This window comes from Opisthocomus hoazin, chromosome 18 (genome assembly GCF_030867145.1).
Source record: "Opisthocomus hoazin isolate bOpiHoa1 chromosome 18, bOpiHoa1.hap1, whole genome shotgun sequence".
NCBI lineage: Eukaryota > Metazoa > Chordata > Aves > Opisthocomiformes > Opisthocomidae > Opisthocomus > Opisthocomus hoazin.
The window spans coordinates 18,984,413-19,002,511 of NC_134431.1; the positions used below are offsets into that span (position 1 = coordinate 18,984,413).

An 18,099-nucleotide genomic window follows, 5' to 3' on the forward strand; every position below is an offset into this window, starting at 1 on the left:
CACAGAGTCAGTGAGGCTGAAGAAGACCTCGAAGATCACCAAGTCCAACCGCCCTCAGCAGTTCTGTTTTCCTGGCGCGGTGGATGGTGATGTCGGGATCGGTGACCTCGAGCACAGCGCAGCTTGGAGCTTTCAAGAGTAAAAACCCGTTCATGCCAGCACAGAGCAAATACCAATTACTTGTTTTTTGGTCTGTGATACCTCTCTGGTAAATAACGGAGTTTCTCTCTCTCGGACCCTCTGGGTGCTCTGGAGCGTCCCGGCTCGGTGCAGCTGTGGATGGAGGGGACATCCCCGCTTGGCCAGGACCCCTATGACCGCGGGCTGCGGCGGCGAGGAGGGGGCTTCCCAGCGTTCGCACCCCAGGGTGACCCAGCGCTGCTGACCCCCCCGGCTCGCAGCCGGCTCCCGTGCTCCGCCTGAAGCCGGGGAGCGAAGCTGATCCAGAGCCTTGACGGGATCAAACCCGACGGCGTCAGGGCCCCGGGGGCCACGTACCTGGGGGTGCCACGAGCCCCCCAGGCAGCCCCACGCACATCAGGGGTGCGGAGGGATGGGTGCTGGGGAGCTGCTGCCCCGCGGCCCCCCCAGCGCCGACGTCCCGGCCGCCCCTCGGCCCGCACGCGGCCGCGGCAGCCAACGCGGGGCCGCTCGTCCCGACCCCCGGCAGCGTCACCACCGGAGCTGGGAACCAAGGTGAGCCGGCTCTCCCGGGCCCTCCCGCCCCGCTGATCCCATCGGGGGGTTTTATCTACACAGTGCTTGGAGAGAAACGCGTTGTGGATGCAAAGGTTTATTATACTTAGTGAATAAAGCTGATAACGAAAAATTAGTATTTTCCATGAGGGAGAGGGAGAACTTTCCACAAACTTCAATGAAAACTCCATATTTTTCTTTTTTCCTTCACAAAAAACAGACACTTCACAAAATTAATTTTGTCAAAATATAAGTTAAGCATAAAATTTGTGACTAGCCCCACTCGTGAGCGCTCACGCTGCTCTCTATGGTACCCGCGGCGGTCTGTTACGGAATGGCAAGCACAGCTTAGGTCGACATCATTCACAGGGTATTTTTTTTTTCCTTTTGACACCTCAATTTCGATCCCGCTTCGGTGACCGCTGGCGCCGACCTCTCGCACAGCGCGTCGGCTGGGGCTGGGGGGCGGACGCGGGCGGGCGCTGGGGCGAGGGGCAGCGGCTGGTGCCTCGACAGCGGAGGAGAGAGCCCTTGTTGTTATACAGTGTTTATTAAGTAGATTCAGTCTTATATATGATATACAGATTCAAAAGAAAAAACAAAAAAAAGGGATTCCACATACTTATGAAATCAGTGCATTTCGCAAGGAATACCATGGAGATAACAGCTTGATTAACAGCTCATTGGTCTTCGTTAAGTGAGGGGAGCAGGGAGTTGGCCTGTGCTAATCATTCCACAAACAGAACAGAATTCAGCTGCATCACATATATAATAGACACACATTCTAAGAATTAAAATATTAAGCCACATTTACTGGAAAAATCCACAGTATATAACACAAATAGCTCTGGTCCAGCTCGTTGAGGAGGAAGTGCTCGTCTGCTTAAGAGCCACGTGAAGTTGCATAGGTGCCTATCTGCAAAAATATCACTCCGAAACGCGTCAATTGATTAAGCAATAAAGTGTCACCTTCGAAGCGGGATGAAGTGCCGATTGCTTTCTGCCGGAGCCCTCAGGACAGCGCTGGCTTTTCCAAAGAGCCCCCCTCCGCCCCGGCTCGGAGCCCCCTCCCAAGGGCACGCGCTCCCACCCTTCCCACCCGGACCCAGCCGCCAGCTCGGGCCGTTTCCCCAGGCCGGGTGACGCGCGGTCCCGCGCTGGCGAGCGTTCGCCCCCCGCTCTTCCGCGCCGCTGGGACCCGGCGCTGGGCTCGGCCGCTCTCCCGGTGCCGGGAGCGGGACAGCGAAGCGGCAGCTCCGTGCGGCTCTGCCTGCCCCGTCCTGGAGCTTCCGCTGCCCGAGCGTCGTCTCCGCTCGCGCTCCGAGCCGCGGCCGAGCCGCAGAGCGACTGCCGGGAGGGACCCGACGGCTCGGGCACAGCCCCCGGCCGCAGCGAGGGCTCCGGGCTGGGGTCTCGGCCCCGGGAGGTGCGGGCGGCCGGGGGGAGCGGGGCTGTGGCTCGGTTAAGCAGACGAGCGGGGCGAGGAGCCTCTTCCTCTTCAGCGGCGGGTCTGGCAGAACACAGAGGGGCCGGGAGTTCTGTACATGTAAACAGTACACTTCACTGAGTCCAAAATCAGGAGCAAAGATACAAAGGTTCACATTGGTCTTAGGTAGATACAGGCGAAGAACCGAGCCGTACAGCTCCGAAACAACCAAACAGAAGTTCCTAAAGCACCACTAAATTATATAAAAATCAGACCATGGACGGATTGTAGTTGGAATTCTGGTGAAATACTATGCTACCTTGTAAAAAGTTTTACAAAAAATTACAAATCAAAAGTATATTAACCCTCTGAGTTCAAAGCAGCATTTTTTTTTTTCATGAACTGGTACGAAATCCGACGGCCGCGCGTGGGCGGGACGCGGCGCTGCGGGTCGGGGAGGTACGAGTTACGTCTGCTCGCGATCCCGGGAACGCTCGCCCACGCAGGAACACCGCCATGGGAACCGCACAGCCAGGGCATGGTGGTTGTGTTTCAAATTAAATTAAATTAAATTAAAAAAAAAAAAAAAAAATCTCTTTTCTCGACCAGTGATCAGCTTTTCTGAAACAAACCCAAGAACGTCCAAGCCCATCTGCCAGCCCAGCATCCTCCCTCCACCTCTCGGCGTATCTGGAGAGCCGGCGTGTTCTGCCCCTGCTCGTGGAGCCCCCGGCCCCGCGGCCCCCGACCCCGTCCTGCCCGCTGAGCGCAGGAGCGCGGCTGTGACACAGCCCCGGCGCGGAGCAGAGCCGCAGCTCGGCACGGACGAGCGCTGGGGTGGCCGTGGAGCGCGCGCCGAAGGAGCTGCACCGCCGCGGCTCACCCAAAAACGGAAAAAAAAAAGAAGAAAAAAAGATCCCTGACAGAAACTGGTGGATCAATCCCATGCGCGTGCGGACTCCTCAGACGTGGCTGTCGCCGGGGCCTCGGGACGCGGAGCCGGTGCCCCTCGGGTGCGCGGGGACGGGGCGGCCGCCGCAGCCTCCCTGCGCGGCCGCCAGCCTCGCCCGCCCTCGGCAGCCGATTCCCGCAGCGCCGCTGGACTTCGTGGGTGCGAGGACAAGTTCAGAGGTGATGGGCGACGACAGCCAGGACTGGCACAAAGAAAACTCCGGGCAGGCGGTAGCTGCCGGCGCGAGGCCCGGCGAGCCGGCGGGGCTGGCGGGGGACGCGCGGCGGACGCTGCCGACGGGCTGCGACGGGGAGCGAGGCCGAGCGGGGAGGGCGAGCTCCGGGACCGCGATTGTCTCTGCCTCCTTCCCTAAGACCTTCACACATGGCTGCGGTTACGGGTTGGGTTTTTTTTTTTTTTGTCAAAGGTTCGTTACTTCATGGTATTCACACAAAAATAAATATTTACATCAATTCCAGGTGGGGGAGGATGCGGCGGACGAACCGAGCGGGCTTGGGAAGCGCTGGGGGAAGCGGGGGGCTGAGCCCTGGCCGGGGGTGCTGGCCCCCCAGGTCTCCTGCCACGAGGGGACGGGCACCCGGGGCACATCGGGACTGCCCCAAAGCCCCCACCGCCCCTCGGCCCGGACCCCCCGGCTGCGCCCGGCGGCCAGGGCTTGGGTCCCTTTGCTCCAAACGCTGCGGGGAGGTGAAGGTTTGGGGGAAAACAGTCAAGGAACGGTCAATCCCTCGTGCTGCCGAGCCAGGCAGCCTGTCCCCGGGCGCGGGGGCTTCGCCTGCACTGAGCCCAAGAGCCGGGCAGAGGTTTCGCTCGTCTTCCAGTGTGTGGGGAGAATAATTTTAGGGTACAAAAGCTACTGAGCAAACTGCCGGGTCCACTCCTGGCTGGGAGCAGCCGCTGCCACCGAGCCCGAGCCCACGCCTGTGGCGTCAGCCCCCCCGGAGCAGCACCCTCCGCCCAGCGGGGCCCAAAAGAAGAGGAACGCTGGCTCCAGAGAACGTCTGCCCTTACAGCGAGCGTGCGGGGTTCACACTGCGCCAGTCCCTACGCCGCGGCCAGGCCGCGTGACCGGGCGGGGGGAGCCGGGCCGGCGCGGGGGGCGAGGGGCTGGGGTCCCGGCAGCCGGGCGCTGCTGGACGCGTGGCGTGGCTCGGCGTGGCTCGGCTGCCGGGCCCGTCCCGGGGGTAGCAGCACTGGTAGCAGGTATTGCACTGAGCAAAACGAAGTGCATCGATGGGGGCGGGGGCGGCGGCGGGGCAGAACGGTTGCCGGACCACGGTTTTTCCACACTTTGGGAGCTGTGGGCTTGTTCCAGGACTGCGAGCGGGGACGGGGGACGATCCCGGGTCCCGGAGCGGGCTGGGTCAGTTCTGCCGCCGAACGCGGCCCCGTCTGCCCCCCGCAAAGCAGCTGGCCGCCCCGGGCTCGCCGCTCGGGCACCGGCCTCACCGCAGCCCTGCGGCTCCTGGCCGGCTCGTCTCCCGCTGCCACCCCAGGGCTGGGGTCACGGGGACGCGGCGACCGGCCGGGCACAGCGCGGTGGGCCGGGGGCGAGCTGCCGCCCCGCAGCGGGACCCCGCGGTCGGCCGGGTCGGTTCCAGCCTCCTCGGCGCGACCCCCGCGCCTGCGACACTCACCGTCCCCCAGCGCCGGCTCGGCCAGCCCTGGAAGAAGCCCACAGTGGAGTGTGAGGTAGAGTACGGACGGCGACCGCCAGACAGCGTTTCTCGGGTTGTTTCCTTCCTTCCTTCTCTGCTCTGCCATGGCTGACACGAGCGCCAGACGTCCTTCTGGCCGGAGGCCTGCGGAGCTTGCCGAGTCTCTGCGGGGGATCCGGACCCCACTGCTGCTACGGGACCGCTCGGAGCGAAGGTCTCAGCAGGAGGCTCGCCGGCCGCGCTGGCTGGGGGCTGAGCGGCCTCAGCGCCTGGGGCTGGGATGGCAAAGCGGCTCCCGGTGGGACACGGGGTCCCCGAGCAAGCGGCAGAGCTGCCGGGGAACCGGGGGTGTAGTGACACGGAATGTGTTGTTTCACAGGAATAAATTCCTTCTGATCAGACAGACAAAAAACTGGCAATCTGTACAAACTCAAAAGAATCCATTTTCAGAAAAATAAATTACTAAGGGGAGAGGAGGGTCCATTTCTCAATAAATATGTGATTCAGCTCACCTAAGACTTGGAAATTATCTGGGGACAGGAATCTAACATTTGGGTCCACAAAGGTTATTCTAAATACATCTGCAGCCCCAAACCTCCCCAGGCTCCCTTCTGCCCTGGACAGTCCCCGTCCTTCCGAGCCGCAGGCCGGGCTTCTGGTCGGCTGGACACACGGGTCTCGGTGCGGGTCAAAAAAAACGTGTCCTTGTGCCTGAAGTCCCAGGTGCTTGGAGTGTAAAAGAAAACAGGTCTTTTGGGTTCCACCTTCTAAAACTACGTGTGCCCGCCGCGGGACGGGGGGACGCTGGCGGTCCTGAGCAGGACACCGCGGGGAGCCTCTTGCCAGCAGGCAGAAATTGTCTTCTCGACAGAGGAGCGACGCGGACACGGGGAGTCAGTTCTGCTGTAAAATGAGGTTTTCCAGTTCGTCCGCAGACCGAAGCAGGAACGCTGCCGACTCTCGGTAGCCGGCGATCAGCTGCCGCACGGCGCTGATCTCCGTGGGGCTGAGCTGGGCAGCCTGCATCCCTCTGCTGGTGCTGTTGGAGGGGGCCGTGCTGGAGGCCCCACCTTTCATGCTGAGGTCGGTCGGCCCTGCCGAGGGAAAGCGAGAGGGAAGCTCAGCAGAGCAGCCTTGCCCGCGTCCGTCCTCCCGCGGGGACGTCCCCAGCGGGAGCCGCTGCTCCCGGACCCCTGCGCCAGCACGGGGGTCCCCGCAACGCGCAGTGCCCGGACGGCGCGGGAAGCCCCAGCTCCCGCAGCAGCCACGCACGGAGCAAGTCGCTGCCGCTACGACAGCCGCAAGGGAAGAGCCCTCGGAGCCAGCACGGCCAAAATCCCGTCCTGCAGCCCGGGCCGTCCGCTCTGCGGTGCCCGGAGCCACGCCAGCGCCGGAGGTGCCTGCCCAGCAGCATCAACCTCCTCTTCCCTCTGCTCGTGGCGAGGAACCCCCCGCACAGGGCAGGTTTCTGGGTGAGGGGACGGTGCCCGTGCCCGGCGCCCACGCGTGCTGCATGCGGCGAGCAGCCCTGCCCGCTCCCGCACGCCAGCCTGGCACTGCCCAGCCTCGCATGCGGCGTCGGGGCTGGCGAGGCTGCACCTCTCTGTGGCCTGGTCCGTGAGCGAAATTAAGTCCTGCAAAACTGACGATCTACCCGATGGGCAGGGATAATTTTTTCTCCTAAGCTGATCTCTCCTCCACCTCCACCGCCTGTGACTTTTGGCCCCACACACGCGTCTGCCCTCTGCAGAACAGGACACACAGCTGCCCCCGCTCACAAACCGTCCCCCGTGCCACTACAGATCTCAGACCTGCAAAAACTCACAAAATGATCACGTTCTCCAAGACCCAGGAGAACCGGGTTGGGAGCAAACCCAAGTGCCCCGGCTGCCTGCAGCTACGCGTGCCCGGCGCGGGTGGCGGCAGGGGAACACGGCGGTGGGACAGCCGACACAGCTGGAGGAGCCACACGGCCAGGGAAAGGCAGGGGAAAAACTGGATTTAGCTTCACGTTGGAGTCGGCAAGAGAAGCCAAACAAGCTACAAGAACCACACGATCAACTGGAAACGGAGAGAGAGGAGGGAAGACGCGTGCTAGAGATGTGATGCCAGTCAGGGAGCAGAGCCTGGGGGTCAGGAGAAGGAGCGGGCGCTGAGCCGATGGAGCCCCGGGCTGACGGAGCAGCTGGGGGTGCTGGAGCCAGGCTTCAGGGGGGCTGAGCTGCCGGGGGGCCCGGCAGCGCTGTGGGACTGGGGCGAGAGCGAGCAGGGCCCCGGCGCTGCAGCCAACCAGGGCGGGAGCGTTCGGCAGCGCCCGAGAGCAGGCAGGGCCCACCGGTGACAGTGGCAGGGACCACCAGTGACAGTGGCAGGACTCACCGGTGACAGTGGCAGGGAGGGCAGAGCCTCGCCCGCGGCAGGGAGGAAAGGGCGAGGAACACAGGGCTGAGCTGCAAATGCTGCGGGAGGAGAGGCAGCAGCAGAGGACTGCCAGGCCAGGGCACAGGGCTCAGCGAGGAGACGAGGAGGAGGAGGAGGAGGCAGAAGCAGAGGACTGCCAGGCCAGGGCACAGGGCTCAGCGAGGAGACGAGGAGGAGGAGGAGGAGGCAGAAGCAGAGGACTGCCAGGCCAGGGCACAGGGCTCAGCGAGGAGAAGAGGAGGAGGAGGAGGAGGCAGAAGCAGAGGACTGCCATGCCAGGGTACACTGCTCAGGAGGAGGAGGAGGAGGCAGAGGACTGCCATGCCAGGGTACAGTGCTCAGGAGGAGGAGGAGGAAGAGGAGGCAGAGGACTGCCATGCCAGGGTACAGTGCTCAGGAGGAGGAGGAGGAAGAGGAGGCAGAGGACTGCCATGCCAGGGTACAGTGCTCAGGAGGAGGAGGAGGAGGCAGAAGCAGAGGACTGCCATGCCAGGATACACTCCTCAGCAAGTGGAGGAGGAGGAGGAGGAGGAAAATGAGAGGGCTCTCATGCGAAAGCGATTTCGCTGGACAGAAAGGCAGCAGCAAACGGCGCCCGCTTCCCGGCTCACCGAGGGGCTGCGGCAGCACGGCCTCACCTCTGAAGGACGGGGCAAGACCTTGGGCACAGGGGAGGAAAACAACTGCGAAGGAGAGGGTTCAGAATCCAGCAGAAGGAAGCCCGGCGCTGCTGCTGCCCACGCTCCCCGGGGCTGCTCCGAGCCGTCCCGCGCGTCCAGGAGCCAGCGCTCGCGGCTGGGCCAGGCGAGAGGAGGGTGCCGGGCAGCGGGGAGCAGGGGTGCCGGGTAGTGGGGGCCAGGGGTGCCGGGTAGTGGGGGCCAGGGATGCTGGGCAGCGGGGAGCAGGGGTGCTGGGCAGCGGGGGCCAGGGGTGCTGGGCAGCGGGGAGCAGGGGTGCTGGGTAGTGGGGGCCAGGGGTGCTGGGTAGTGGGGGCCAGGGGTGCCGGGCAGCGGGGACCAGGGGTGCCGGGCAGTGGGGGCCAGGGGTGCCGGACAGTGAGGGCCAGGGGTGCTGGGCAGTGGGGGCCAGGGGTGCTGGGCAGCGGGGAGCAGGGGTGCTGGGCAGTGGGGGCCAGGGGTGCCGGGCAGTGGGGGCCAGGGGTGCCAGGTAGAGGGGGCCAGGGGTGCCGGGCAGTGGGGGCCAGGGGTGCCGGGAAGCGGGGGCCAGGGGTGCCGGGCAGCGGGGACCAGGGGTGCTGGGCAGCGGGGACCAGGGGTGCCGGGCAGCGGGGGCCAGGGGTGCCGGGCAGCGGGGGCCAGGGGTGCTGGGCAGCGGGGGCCAGGGGTGCCGGGCAGCGGGGACCAGGGGTGCCGGGCAGCGGGGGCCAGGGGTGCTGGGCAGCGGGGGCCAGGGGTCCCTGTGCTGCTCTGGGGAGGAACCATGGCTGCCTCCAGCGCGGCTGCGAGGATTAAGTCCCAGCAGCTGGAGGCCAGGGCGGGGTCTCTATTCAGGGTTAAGAGGCATTAGGAAGGGATGATAAGAGTTAATCCCAGACAGGCACCTCTCCGGGCTCCGGAAATCACAGCCTTCCCAATCCCCGCTCCCCTCGGGGCGGGCAGGGGCAGGGCAGGAGCCCAGCGCAGCGGGGCAGGCGAAGGCAGCCATGGCCGAAGCACTGGGGAGGGCAAAGCCGGGGGGCTGCTGCCCAAGGGGACAGCCTTCGCCCCATCCCTCACCTCCCTTGCCGGGGTGCCAGGGCATCCCCAGGGACCGCGGGGCCTCCCCGCGTGCCCTGCTCGGGCTCCGCTCTGTTCGCTGGCTCCGAACTCCGCCGGCCCCTCACGCCTTGCCCGCGCTCTCCTGCTGCCTTCCGCCCCGCACCACGGCTCCTGCTTTCCCGGCCGCTCTCCCCTCCCGGCCCCCGGCCCCTCGCTGCGCCGGAGCTGGCTGTGCCCCGGGCGCTGCTGCCGAGCCCCCAGCCGCACCGGCCCCAGCCCCAGGAGCAGCCGGCGCAGGCTGGGGACGGAACGGCTCACGCTAGCAACGAGATCAGGGCAGCGATAGGCACCGCTCCTGTTAATAATTAATAGCTGGTACAGATCCTCTTTTTTTTTTAAGTGACACTCCTTCCCTCCACCAGTGCCACCCAGACCGTCCTGCCACGTTCCGTTCAGCAATTAACCGCCTGCTGATGAGGCACGCCGGGCAGCCGGGCAGAGGCCTCCGGCAGCTGCGGAAGAGGGGCTTTGGGAGCAGCTCTGCACGGCGCTGGGAGAGGTGCTGCCGTGACCGGGCTTGGCGTGAGCCGTGGTGGCAGGAGAGGTGCTGCCGTGACCGGGCTTGGCGTGAGCCGTGGTGGCAGGAGAGGTGCTGCCGTGACCGGGCTTGGCGTGAGCCGCGGTGGGGGGAGAGGTGCTGCCATGACCAGGCTTGGCGTGAGCCGCAGTGGCAGGAGAGGTGCTGCCATGACCGGGCTCGGCGTGAGCCGCAGTGGCAGGAGAGGTGCTGCCGTGACCGGCCTTGGCGTGAGCCGCGGTGGCAGGAGAGGTGCTGCCATGACCGGGCTCGGCGTGAGCTGCAGTGGCAGGAGAGGTGCTGCTGTGACCGGGCTCAGCGTGAGCCGCGGTGGCAGGAGAGGTGCTGCCGTGACCGGGCTCGGCGTGAGCCACGGCAGCAGCCCCTGCCTCGCCCCCAGCAGCCAGCTCCGCCACGCCGCATCGGACGCCGGGGAGCCCGTGGCACGCTGCCCGGGCACACGGTGGAGGCGACGGCCGGGTGGGCTCCCCGTGCCGCCGCGGGCCCCGGCGCAGCGCGCGGCCACTTACCGTTACTGTGGTTGCCGGTCTGGAGGGAGGCGGGCGGCTGCAGGCTGCCGCCCAGGGACCCGTAGCCACGGTAGCTGTAGTTCAGGCTTCCATTGATGTAGACCGGGTCTTGGGAGTAAGACGACGCTGGCAGTGAGTAGGAGGAGTGGGTGATGGCTGTGGAGTCCCTGGAGTGCTGCTTGTCTAGGGCGATCGGTTCGTCCTGCGCAGGGAAACACAGACTCGCTGCAGCGAGCTGCCCGGCTGTCCCCTCCGGCCGGCGGCGGGGACGGCGTGGGGTCACCTGGTGTCCCACCGCGGCAGCGTGGCCAGCACAAACCAGCGTCCCCATCCCCGCTGGCCTGCGTCTCAGGACGCACCACAGGGCCCGCAGCCTTCTCGCTTGTAGAAAGGCTTTTAAAAGGCTTTGTCGGACGGCAGCGTGCGGCCGACCCGCGGGAGGGACGCGGCGCTGTCCGGAGGGACCGGGACAGGCTGCAGAGGTGGGCCCGTGAGAACCTCAGGAGGTTCAACAAGGCCAAGTGCAAGGTCCTGCCCATCGGTCGGGGCAACCCCAAGCACAGATCCAGGCTGGGTGGAGAATGGATGGAGGGCAGCTGTGAGGAGAGAGACTCGGGAGTGCTGGGTGACGAGAAGCTCAACTCAACCCAGCCGTGTGCGCTGGCAGCCCCGAAGGCCAACCACACCTTGGGCTGCATCCCCAGCAGCGTGGGCACAGGGCGAGGGGGGGGGATTCTGCCCCTCTGCCCCGCTCTGCTGAGACCCCCCAGGAGCCCTGCGCCCAGCTCTGGAGCCCTCAGCACAGGACAGAGCTGGAGCTGTGGGAGCGGGGCCAGGGGAGGCCCCAGCAATGATGCGAGGGCTGGAACCCCTCTGCTGGGAGGAGAGGCTGGGAGAGCTGGGGCTGCTCTGCCTGGGGAGGAGAAGGCTGCAGGGAGACCTTAGAGCAGCTGCCAGGGCCTGGAGGGGCTGCGAGAGAGCTGGAGAGGGGCTGGGACAAGGGCATGGGGTGATGGGACAAGGGGTCATGGCTTAAACTGAAAGAAGGGAGATTTAGACTGGATATAAGGAAGAAATTCTTCCCCGTGAGGGTGGTGAGGCCCTGGCCCAGGCTGCCCAGAGAAGCTGTGGCTGCCCCCTCCCTGGCAGGGCTCAAGGCCAGGCTGGACGGGGCTGGGAGCACCCCGGGCTGGTGGAAGGGTCCCTGCCCATGGCAGGGGGGTTGGAATGGGATCATCCTTAAGGTCCTCTCCAACCCACATGATTCTGCGATTCTATGACTTTGCCAACCCCCACCTCCAGCCACGCGTGCCGTACCTGGGAGGTCTGGTAGATCTCCAGCCGCATCCTCTTGGCAGCTTTCCGCGTTTCGCTCTCGCAGGCGGCAGCCAGGATGTTCTCCGCCATGGCCGAGGTCAGGTGTGGCGGCGTGGGCCTGGTCTGCGGAGACACAAGCAGAGAAGGTGCTCAGGCACCTGCTGCCCCGGGAGCGGTGGCGGGCGGCAGGGCAGTGGGGTGGCTGCTCACCATCTCCATCCCGTTCTTCTTCATGCGGCGGCAGGACTTGAGGTAGGTGCGGATGCGCTTGCGCGCCCGCTCCTGGAACTCAGGGAACTGCCGGCTGCAGGACTCGATGATGGCCTGGATCTTCTCCTTGGGCTGCTTGGAGATGGGCACCATCCGGTCCAGGTTCTCGTCCACGAAAAGGCGCACAAACATCTGCAAAGGTGAAGACAGACGGTGGGAACTCCGAGCAGGGAGGTGGGCGGGCTCGCCCTCCCTGTGGAGCCCTCCTTACGTTGAAGGCCTTTAGCCTCTCGGGGTCCATCCCCTCCGAGTCATTTATCTTATCGTTGTCTTCGTGGTCATCGTGGTCATCGTCATCTTCATCAGCTGTGGGGGCCCGGCCAACGGTCAGGTCCTCGGGGCAGCCGCTGACCTCTGTCTTGATGGAGTCGTAGCTGCCGGAGCTGTACGGAGGGGACTGCGAGGAGACGGGGGTTACCACGAGCAGCCCTCGCCTGCCCGCCCCTGCCCACGGTCGCGAGGAAGAAGCCCCTTCTCCTCGGCTCACTGCTTGTGGCCCATCTCCTGACGTCCCACCCCGCAGCCTGGGTGACACAGCCATGATGTGCCCAGACCCAGCAGGAGCAGCCGGTTGGCAATGCGGCCAGCCCACGGCAGAGCCCCGGGGCAGGTGGGGCACAGGGGATGCCCCCCAGCTCTCCCAGACCCCCATCCCTCCCTCCCTCCCGCCCTCTGCCCACTGCTCGCTCGTCCCTGCCTGGCCCCGGGCACCCCACGCGCAGTCGCTCCCCGCGTGCCGTGCCCTGCGCAGCTCCGACGGCGACGCGCGGCCGCCCCACCTCGCCCCCCGCCGCGGCCGTACCTCTGCCGTGGGCTTCACGGCGTACTTGACCCTGCTGCGCAGCCCGTCGGCGCCGCAGCCGTCCGACTGGTAGGAAGGGGTGCCGTGGGCAGGGGCCAGCTTGTCGCAGAGGTTGATGGGCTGGTCGTCGGCGGAGGCGGTGAAGTCCATGGGGGCCGCGGCGCCATTGCCGTTCATCTCGGGGAAGGCGCTGTCGCCCTGCGTGCTGCTGGAGGTGGAGGGGTTCAGGGTGGAGGAGCCATTCCCGCTGCAGCTCTCTGACGAGGAGTCATCTGCGAGGAAGGACGCGTGGTCACCCACCCCCGCGGGGCCCCGGGACCACGGCCCCGAGGTGGGCGACCGCCGGCACGCGCAGTTGGGACGCACCGCTGCTGGCAGAGCCGCTGCCCGGCCCCGGCGGCGCTGGGCTCACCCGGCAGCTGAGATGCCGCCGGCGATGCCGAGAGCCGAGCTGGCACAGCCGTGCTCCGGGCACCGGGGTGCAGCAGCTGGAGGAGCAGACACCAGCGCCCATGGCTGCGGGGCCGCTGCCCAGCTCCGCGCCCACATCCCTCGGAACACGCCGGATGCTGCCGTGCCCGTGCCCATGCCCAGGCCACCCTTCCCTCGGGCAGGTGACGGTCCCCACGCCTCCGCCCGCAGCCGCGGTGCCTGGGCTTGAATAAGAACTTTGGAATTTGGTCCTTTTCGGTTTCTGTTTGCATTGCAGGGAGGAGAAAGGGGCACTGCCTCTCCCCGCCGGGTCCCTCGCTCCCGGCACAGCCCTCCGGGCCCGTTCGGGGCTGGGTGCGGTGGGACGCGACGCGCTGGGGCATGGCCACGGCACACGAGGACAGGCTCGCCTGGGTGGGGGAACCGCGGGGAGCAGCGTCGGGGGCTCTGCTCATGGCGGGCACGCTGCCCGGCTGCCACGGGGAGGGGACCGGGGCTGCACGGCCGTCCCTCCCGCCCCACTCGCAGCCCAGGTGACCCCCTGCACCCTACGGGGACACTCCTGCCCCAGAGCCATCCCCCCCAACCCACACAGGCAGAGCCCTGGCCCACGGGCCCGGCATGGCACCGCCACGCACAGCCAGCTCGGTGACATCCACCCCCACGGCACCACGCTCCCGCCATGCCACCCTCCCGCCACGCCGCAACAGCCCGGCCGCGGCCGAGAGCCCGGCCCTGCCCGTGCCCGGTGCCGCCCGCACCCAGCCCTGCCCGCACCCGGCCAGAGAGCCCAGCCGCGGGGCCAGGCGCGACATCTTCGACCCGCTCAGCCCGTTTGCCCTTCCCTCCCCCTCGCCGCAGTAAATCCTTTATTTCATTAGGTGCCTCCGCGAGAGGGAAAGGGCGAAGCACGTGGGGAGCCGCTTCCTGCGCCAGCGTGCGCCGGGCGGCGAACAAAGAAGCTGCCGGCAGCGACAAGCAGATGGCGGCCCCCGCGCCCGGCCACGCCGCCGCAGGACAATGGCTCGGGCTGGGGGGCAGCCCCGGCACCCGCCGACGGCCCCCGGCGCGAGGGTGCCCGCTCCGAAGGCGTGCGGGCACGGGGCGGTGGGACGGTGCCCGGCTGCTGCCACCCACCCTCCTCCTCCTCCTCCCCCTGCCAGCACCCAGGGGAACCCTTGCGGAGAGGCTGAGCGAGCGCTGCCGTGACCCCGCGGCAGCCCAGGACTTTGTATCCCTGAAAATAAACAGACTTGAGGACGCTCGGGCACCCAAGCCGACGGTGGGGGCCGGCCGGGGCTGCCGCCGCGTGTCCCCAGCTGCCCCAGCACGGGTGCCAGCGCTGCCCGCCAGCCGCCCGCCCGCGCCAAGGCTGCTCCCGGCCCCACAAGCCCCGAAATTAAAAGGACCCCACTCCAGCTCCCCGCTGAGCAGGTCTCCCTCCCCCTCCTTTCCCTTGCGCTGATCCACTTACTCCTCTGAGCAATGACCAGAGCTGACCTAATCCCCGGCGCGGTGTTTCTGTGCCGGGTGCTGCGGGCCGGCGGCGGGCGTCACCCTCCCCAGGCAGAAGCCCTTGCCCCCACCCCGGGGCGAGCGCTGGCTCGGCGTGCTGGGGGGCACAGGGCTCCGAGGGAGCCCAGCACCCAGCACTACCCCGGCGCCCACTGCCAGCTCCCCTCCGGGGCCGGCTCTGGTCTCCCGGCCCCGTGCCGCGGCGGTGGGCTCCGGTGGGCGGCTGCAGCCCGGACCGCGGCAGCGGGGCTTCTGCTGCCGGCCAGGCTGGCCCGGAGGGCAGGATGCCGGGGGCACTGCCACCTCCTGCCCCCCAGCCCTCCTGCCCCAGGGCACCGGGGGTTTTGCTCTCCAGCCCGGCTCGTCCAGCTCCGCTCCGAGGGCTCTCTGCCCCGCGCACGCCTCGCCGGGCGTGCAGCCGGACCCACCGCCGGCACCCGGTGCCCTGGGCGCCGGCAGCAGCGGGGCTGGGGGCGCGGGGGCCTCTCTGCCCGCGGGATGGTGGGATGGCGGCCGTCCCTCCTCCCCTGCTCCGCTCCCCGCGCCAGGCGAGACGGGGCTCCGGGAGGGAGGCTCCAGCCTCATCCCGCGATGCCTCTCGGGAGGATTAAGGAGAATTATTCCCGAGCGCAGAGGCATGAGCCGCACGCCAGGCCCCGCCGTCAGCGCGGGCACAGCCACGGCGACAGCACGGCAGGGCCAGTCGCCCACGGCAGCGACCTCCCGGGGCGGCAGCACCCCCCGGCACGGCCGCCTGCACAGGGCGGGGGACGGGGGCCCTCCGTGCCATGAAACCCCTGCCAGGCAAGGGGCACCAGGAGAGCCGTCACCTGGGAGAAGAGCGGAGGTGCCCTGGGCATCCCTGCATTGCTCTGAGCACCCCCAACCTGCCCTGGGCACCCCCAACCTGCCCTGGGCATCCCCAACCCACCCTGGGCACCCCCAACCTGCCCTGGGCACCCCCAACCCACCCTGAGCTGCCCCAACCTGCCCCGAGCATCCCCGCTCGTCCCTGCGCATCCCTGTATTGCTCTGAGCATCCCCAACCCACCGTGAGCTCCCCCAACCTGCCCTGGGCACCCCCAACCCGCCCTGAGCACCCCCAACCCACCCTGGGCACCCCCAACCTGCCCTGGGCACCCCCAACCCACCCTGAGCTGCCCCAACCTGCCCCGAGCATCGCCGCTTGTCCCTGGGCATCCTTGCATTGCTCTGAGCATCCCCAACCCACCATGAGCTCCTCCAACCTGCCCTGGGCACCCCCAACCTGCCCTGGGCACCCCCAAACCACCTTGAGCTCCCCCAACCCGCCCTGGGCACCCCCAACCTGCCCCGAGCACCCCCGCTCGTCCCTGCGCATCCCTGTATTGCTCTGAGCATCCCCAACCCACCATGAGCTCCCCCAACCTGCCCTGGGCACCCCCAACCCACCCTGAGCTCCCCCAACCTGCCCTGGGCACCCCCAACCTGCCCTGGGCACCCCCAACCCACCGTGAGCTCCCCCAACCTGCCCTGGGCACCCCCAACCTGCCCTGGGCATCCCTGCATTGCTCTGAGTGTCCCCAACACACCCTGAGCTCCCCCAACCTGCCCCAGGCACCCCCAACCTGCCCCGGGCACCCCCAACCCACCATGAGCTCCCCCAACCTGCCCTGAGCACCCCCAACCCACCCTGAGCACCCCCAACCCGCCCCGAGCACCCCGGCTCGTCCCCGGGCACCCTGCTCTGCCCTCGTCCACCCCCCTCCAGCCTCCCCGGCCCCCACGGCTCCCGTCCCCGCATCAGCTGCTCAGGCCGGGCAGGACCCGGGGGGGTGAGCTCTGGACCCCCCCGACCTCCCAGCGTCTCAGGTTCGCCTTTGTGCTGCGCAGAATCGGGCTCCCACCTGACTCCGCCGCGCTCCAAACCTCGGCTCTGCCGCAGCCGAGAAGGCCGGCGGGCAGCGAGGGCGACGCGTCCGGGAGCCGGGCGAGGAGCAGCGACAAACGAACCGGGAATCGAACCAGCACCGGCTGCAGGGACGATTTCGTCCACGCCAAGGATGGCCGCAGGTAAATAACGAGGTCTGTAAACCTGCTAGCTGCAGATAATTTTCCTGTTCCTACGTTTTTCCAGGTTCTTCCCTCTGAGGGTGCCGGAGCCCTGGCCCAGGCTGCCCAGGGAGGCTGTGGAGTCTCCTTCTCTGGAGATATTCAAGACCCGCCTGGACGGGGTCCTGTGCAGCCTGCTCTGGGTGACCCTGCTTGGGCAGGGGGTTGGGCTGGGTGACCCCAGAGGTCCCTGCCAACCCCTGCCATGCTGGGATTCTGTGATTCTGTGATTCTGTGATTCTGTGATTCTGCTCTCCCAGAAGCCCTGCACACAAAGCGCTGGATTAATCTCAGTCCTGGGGACAGACAGACGGCCGCCCGGTCAGACTGCCGAGGTCCCCGGGTCTGAGCACGCACGGCTGTGGCCGGCTCGGACAGGCAGACAGGCTCGGAAGGAGCGCGGTGCCGTCCCGGCTGGCGCGGACGCGCCGGGGCCACTCGCCGGGCGGCTTCGCCGGGCGCCCCGCAGCGCAGCGGGACGGGGGGACGGAGCGGGAGCCCCCGCCTCGGGTGCTGGCGCTGGGGCTGGGCTCCCGCTCCGGCAGCACGGAGCAGCGGCGGGGCCGTGCCGAAGCCGGAGAACCGCTCTTCTGGCAAAACCCACCCAGCTCCTGAGCTCGGAGAGGTTTTGTGCAGGCTCCCAGCGAGCGGCCGAAACACCCCCAGGAGCAGGGCTCCGGCCGCAGCAGGCGGGCACGGCCAGGCTGGCAGCCATGAACACATTCATCATCAACCAGCACGAGCCCGGTGAGCTCCCGCTCGCGGCTGGAGCTTGGCTGCACCAGGAGCCCCTCTAATGAGGATAATTGGGAGCCCCCCTGCTCCACCCCCGTGCCCTAATTGAAGCAGATGGAACTGTAAAAACAATGTCACTTCTAACAGGATTGATCTTTGGGTTGGAAAATGGAGTATTTCGTTCTCCCATTTAATCCCCCGGAGCCGGGGCTCCGCGGGCTGGAGGTGGAGGAGCCCCCAGCCCCGCACCGGAGATGCCGGCGAGGCTGGAGAGCCTGGAGGACGACACCATCGTCCTCGGCCCCGCCATGGAGGCCAGGCCGCAGCCCGGCGAGGCCAGCGAGGAGGCGACGGCGAAGCCGCCTCGTGCCTCCGCTGCGCGCTCGGCCTCTCCCCGGCGGCGCCGAGCCCGGGAAAGCGAGAAGCAAAATGGCTTCTTGGGCCGCGGTGCTGGGGGAGGAGGGGATCAGTCACTTATTAAATGAATTAATCAGGGCTCAGCGTTTTCATTTCGAAGAGGCTGCTGGATTATCCGTGATTTCTGCGGCGCTGGATTTGCGGAGATCAGGAGGGGAAGGGGCGATTCCCAACACCTGCTCCCCGGGAGATGCGGCGGCGGGGCAGCGGTGGGGTTGAACGGCTCCGCCGGCGAAGGCCACCGCGCCGCTCTCCAAAGGCAGCGTTAAAGATGAATGGGGCAAATTGTTCCTCCTCCTGTCACATCTCCAGAGCAGAGACAAAACCGCTTTTGACTCAGAAAACAATGAGCTTATGTAAGAGCCAGCGGCCCACGGGAACCTCGCCGCAGCCCCGCGCCGCGCGGCGGGCCGGGGGCTGCCCACCCTGCCCGTGCCCCGCCATGGCAGCAGCCCCCGGCCAGCACCGGGGCGGTGGGACGCGGCCGCGGCCGTCACCGCCGGGTCCCACCGGTGACCACC

General features: G+C 67.2%; 1 protein-coding gene across 2 annotated transcripts in view; it reads right to left on the minus strand.

Annotated features, from left to right (window-relative positions):
- Positions 1-1,800: 1,800 nt before the first annotated feature.
- NOL4L (nucleolar protein 4 like) overlaps positions 1,801-18,099 on the minus strand; it is a 68,367-nt gene continuing 52,068 nt past the window's right edge. For both annotated transcript variants that reach the window (XM_075438347.1, XM_075438348.1), the window contains 6 exons: positions 12,389-12,660; positions 11,798-11,983; positions 11,527-11,718; positions 11,317-11,439; positions 10,000-10,201; positions 1,801-5,847 (listed from right to left, as the gene is read on the minus strand). In XM_075438347.1, coding sequence (XP_075294462.1) covers positions 5,648-5,847; positions 10,000-10,201; positions 11,317-11,439; positions 11,527-11,718; positions 11,798-11,983; positions 12,389-12,660 — 1,175 coding nt within the window. In that variant the 3' untranslated portion in view covers positions 1,801-5,647. The remainder of the gene's footprint in view (positions 5,848-9,999; positions 10,202-11,316; positions 11,440-11,526; positions 11,719-11,797; positions 11,984-12,388; positions 12,661-18,099) is intronic.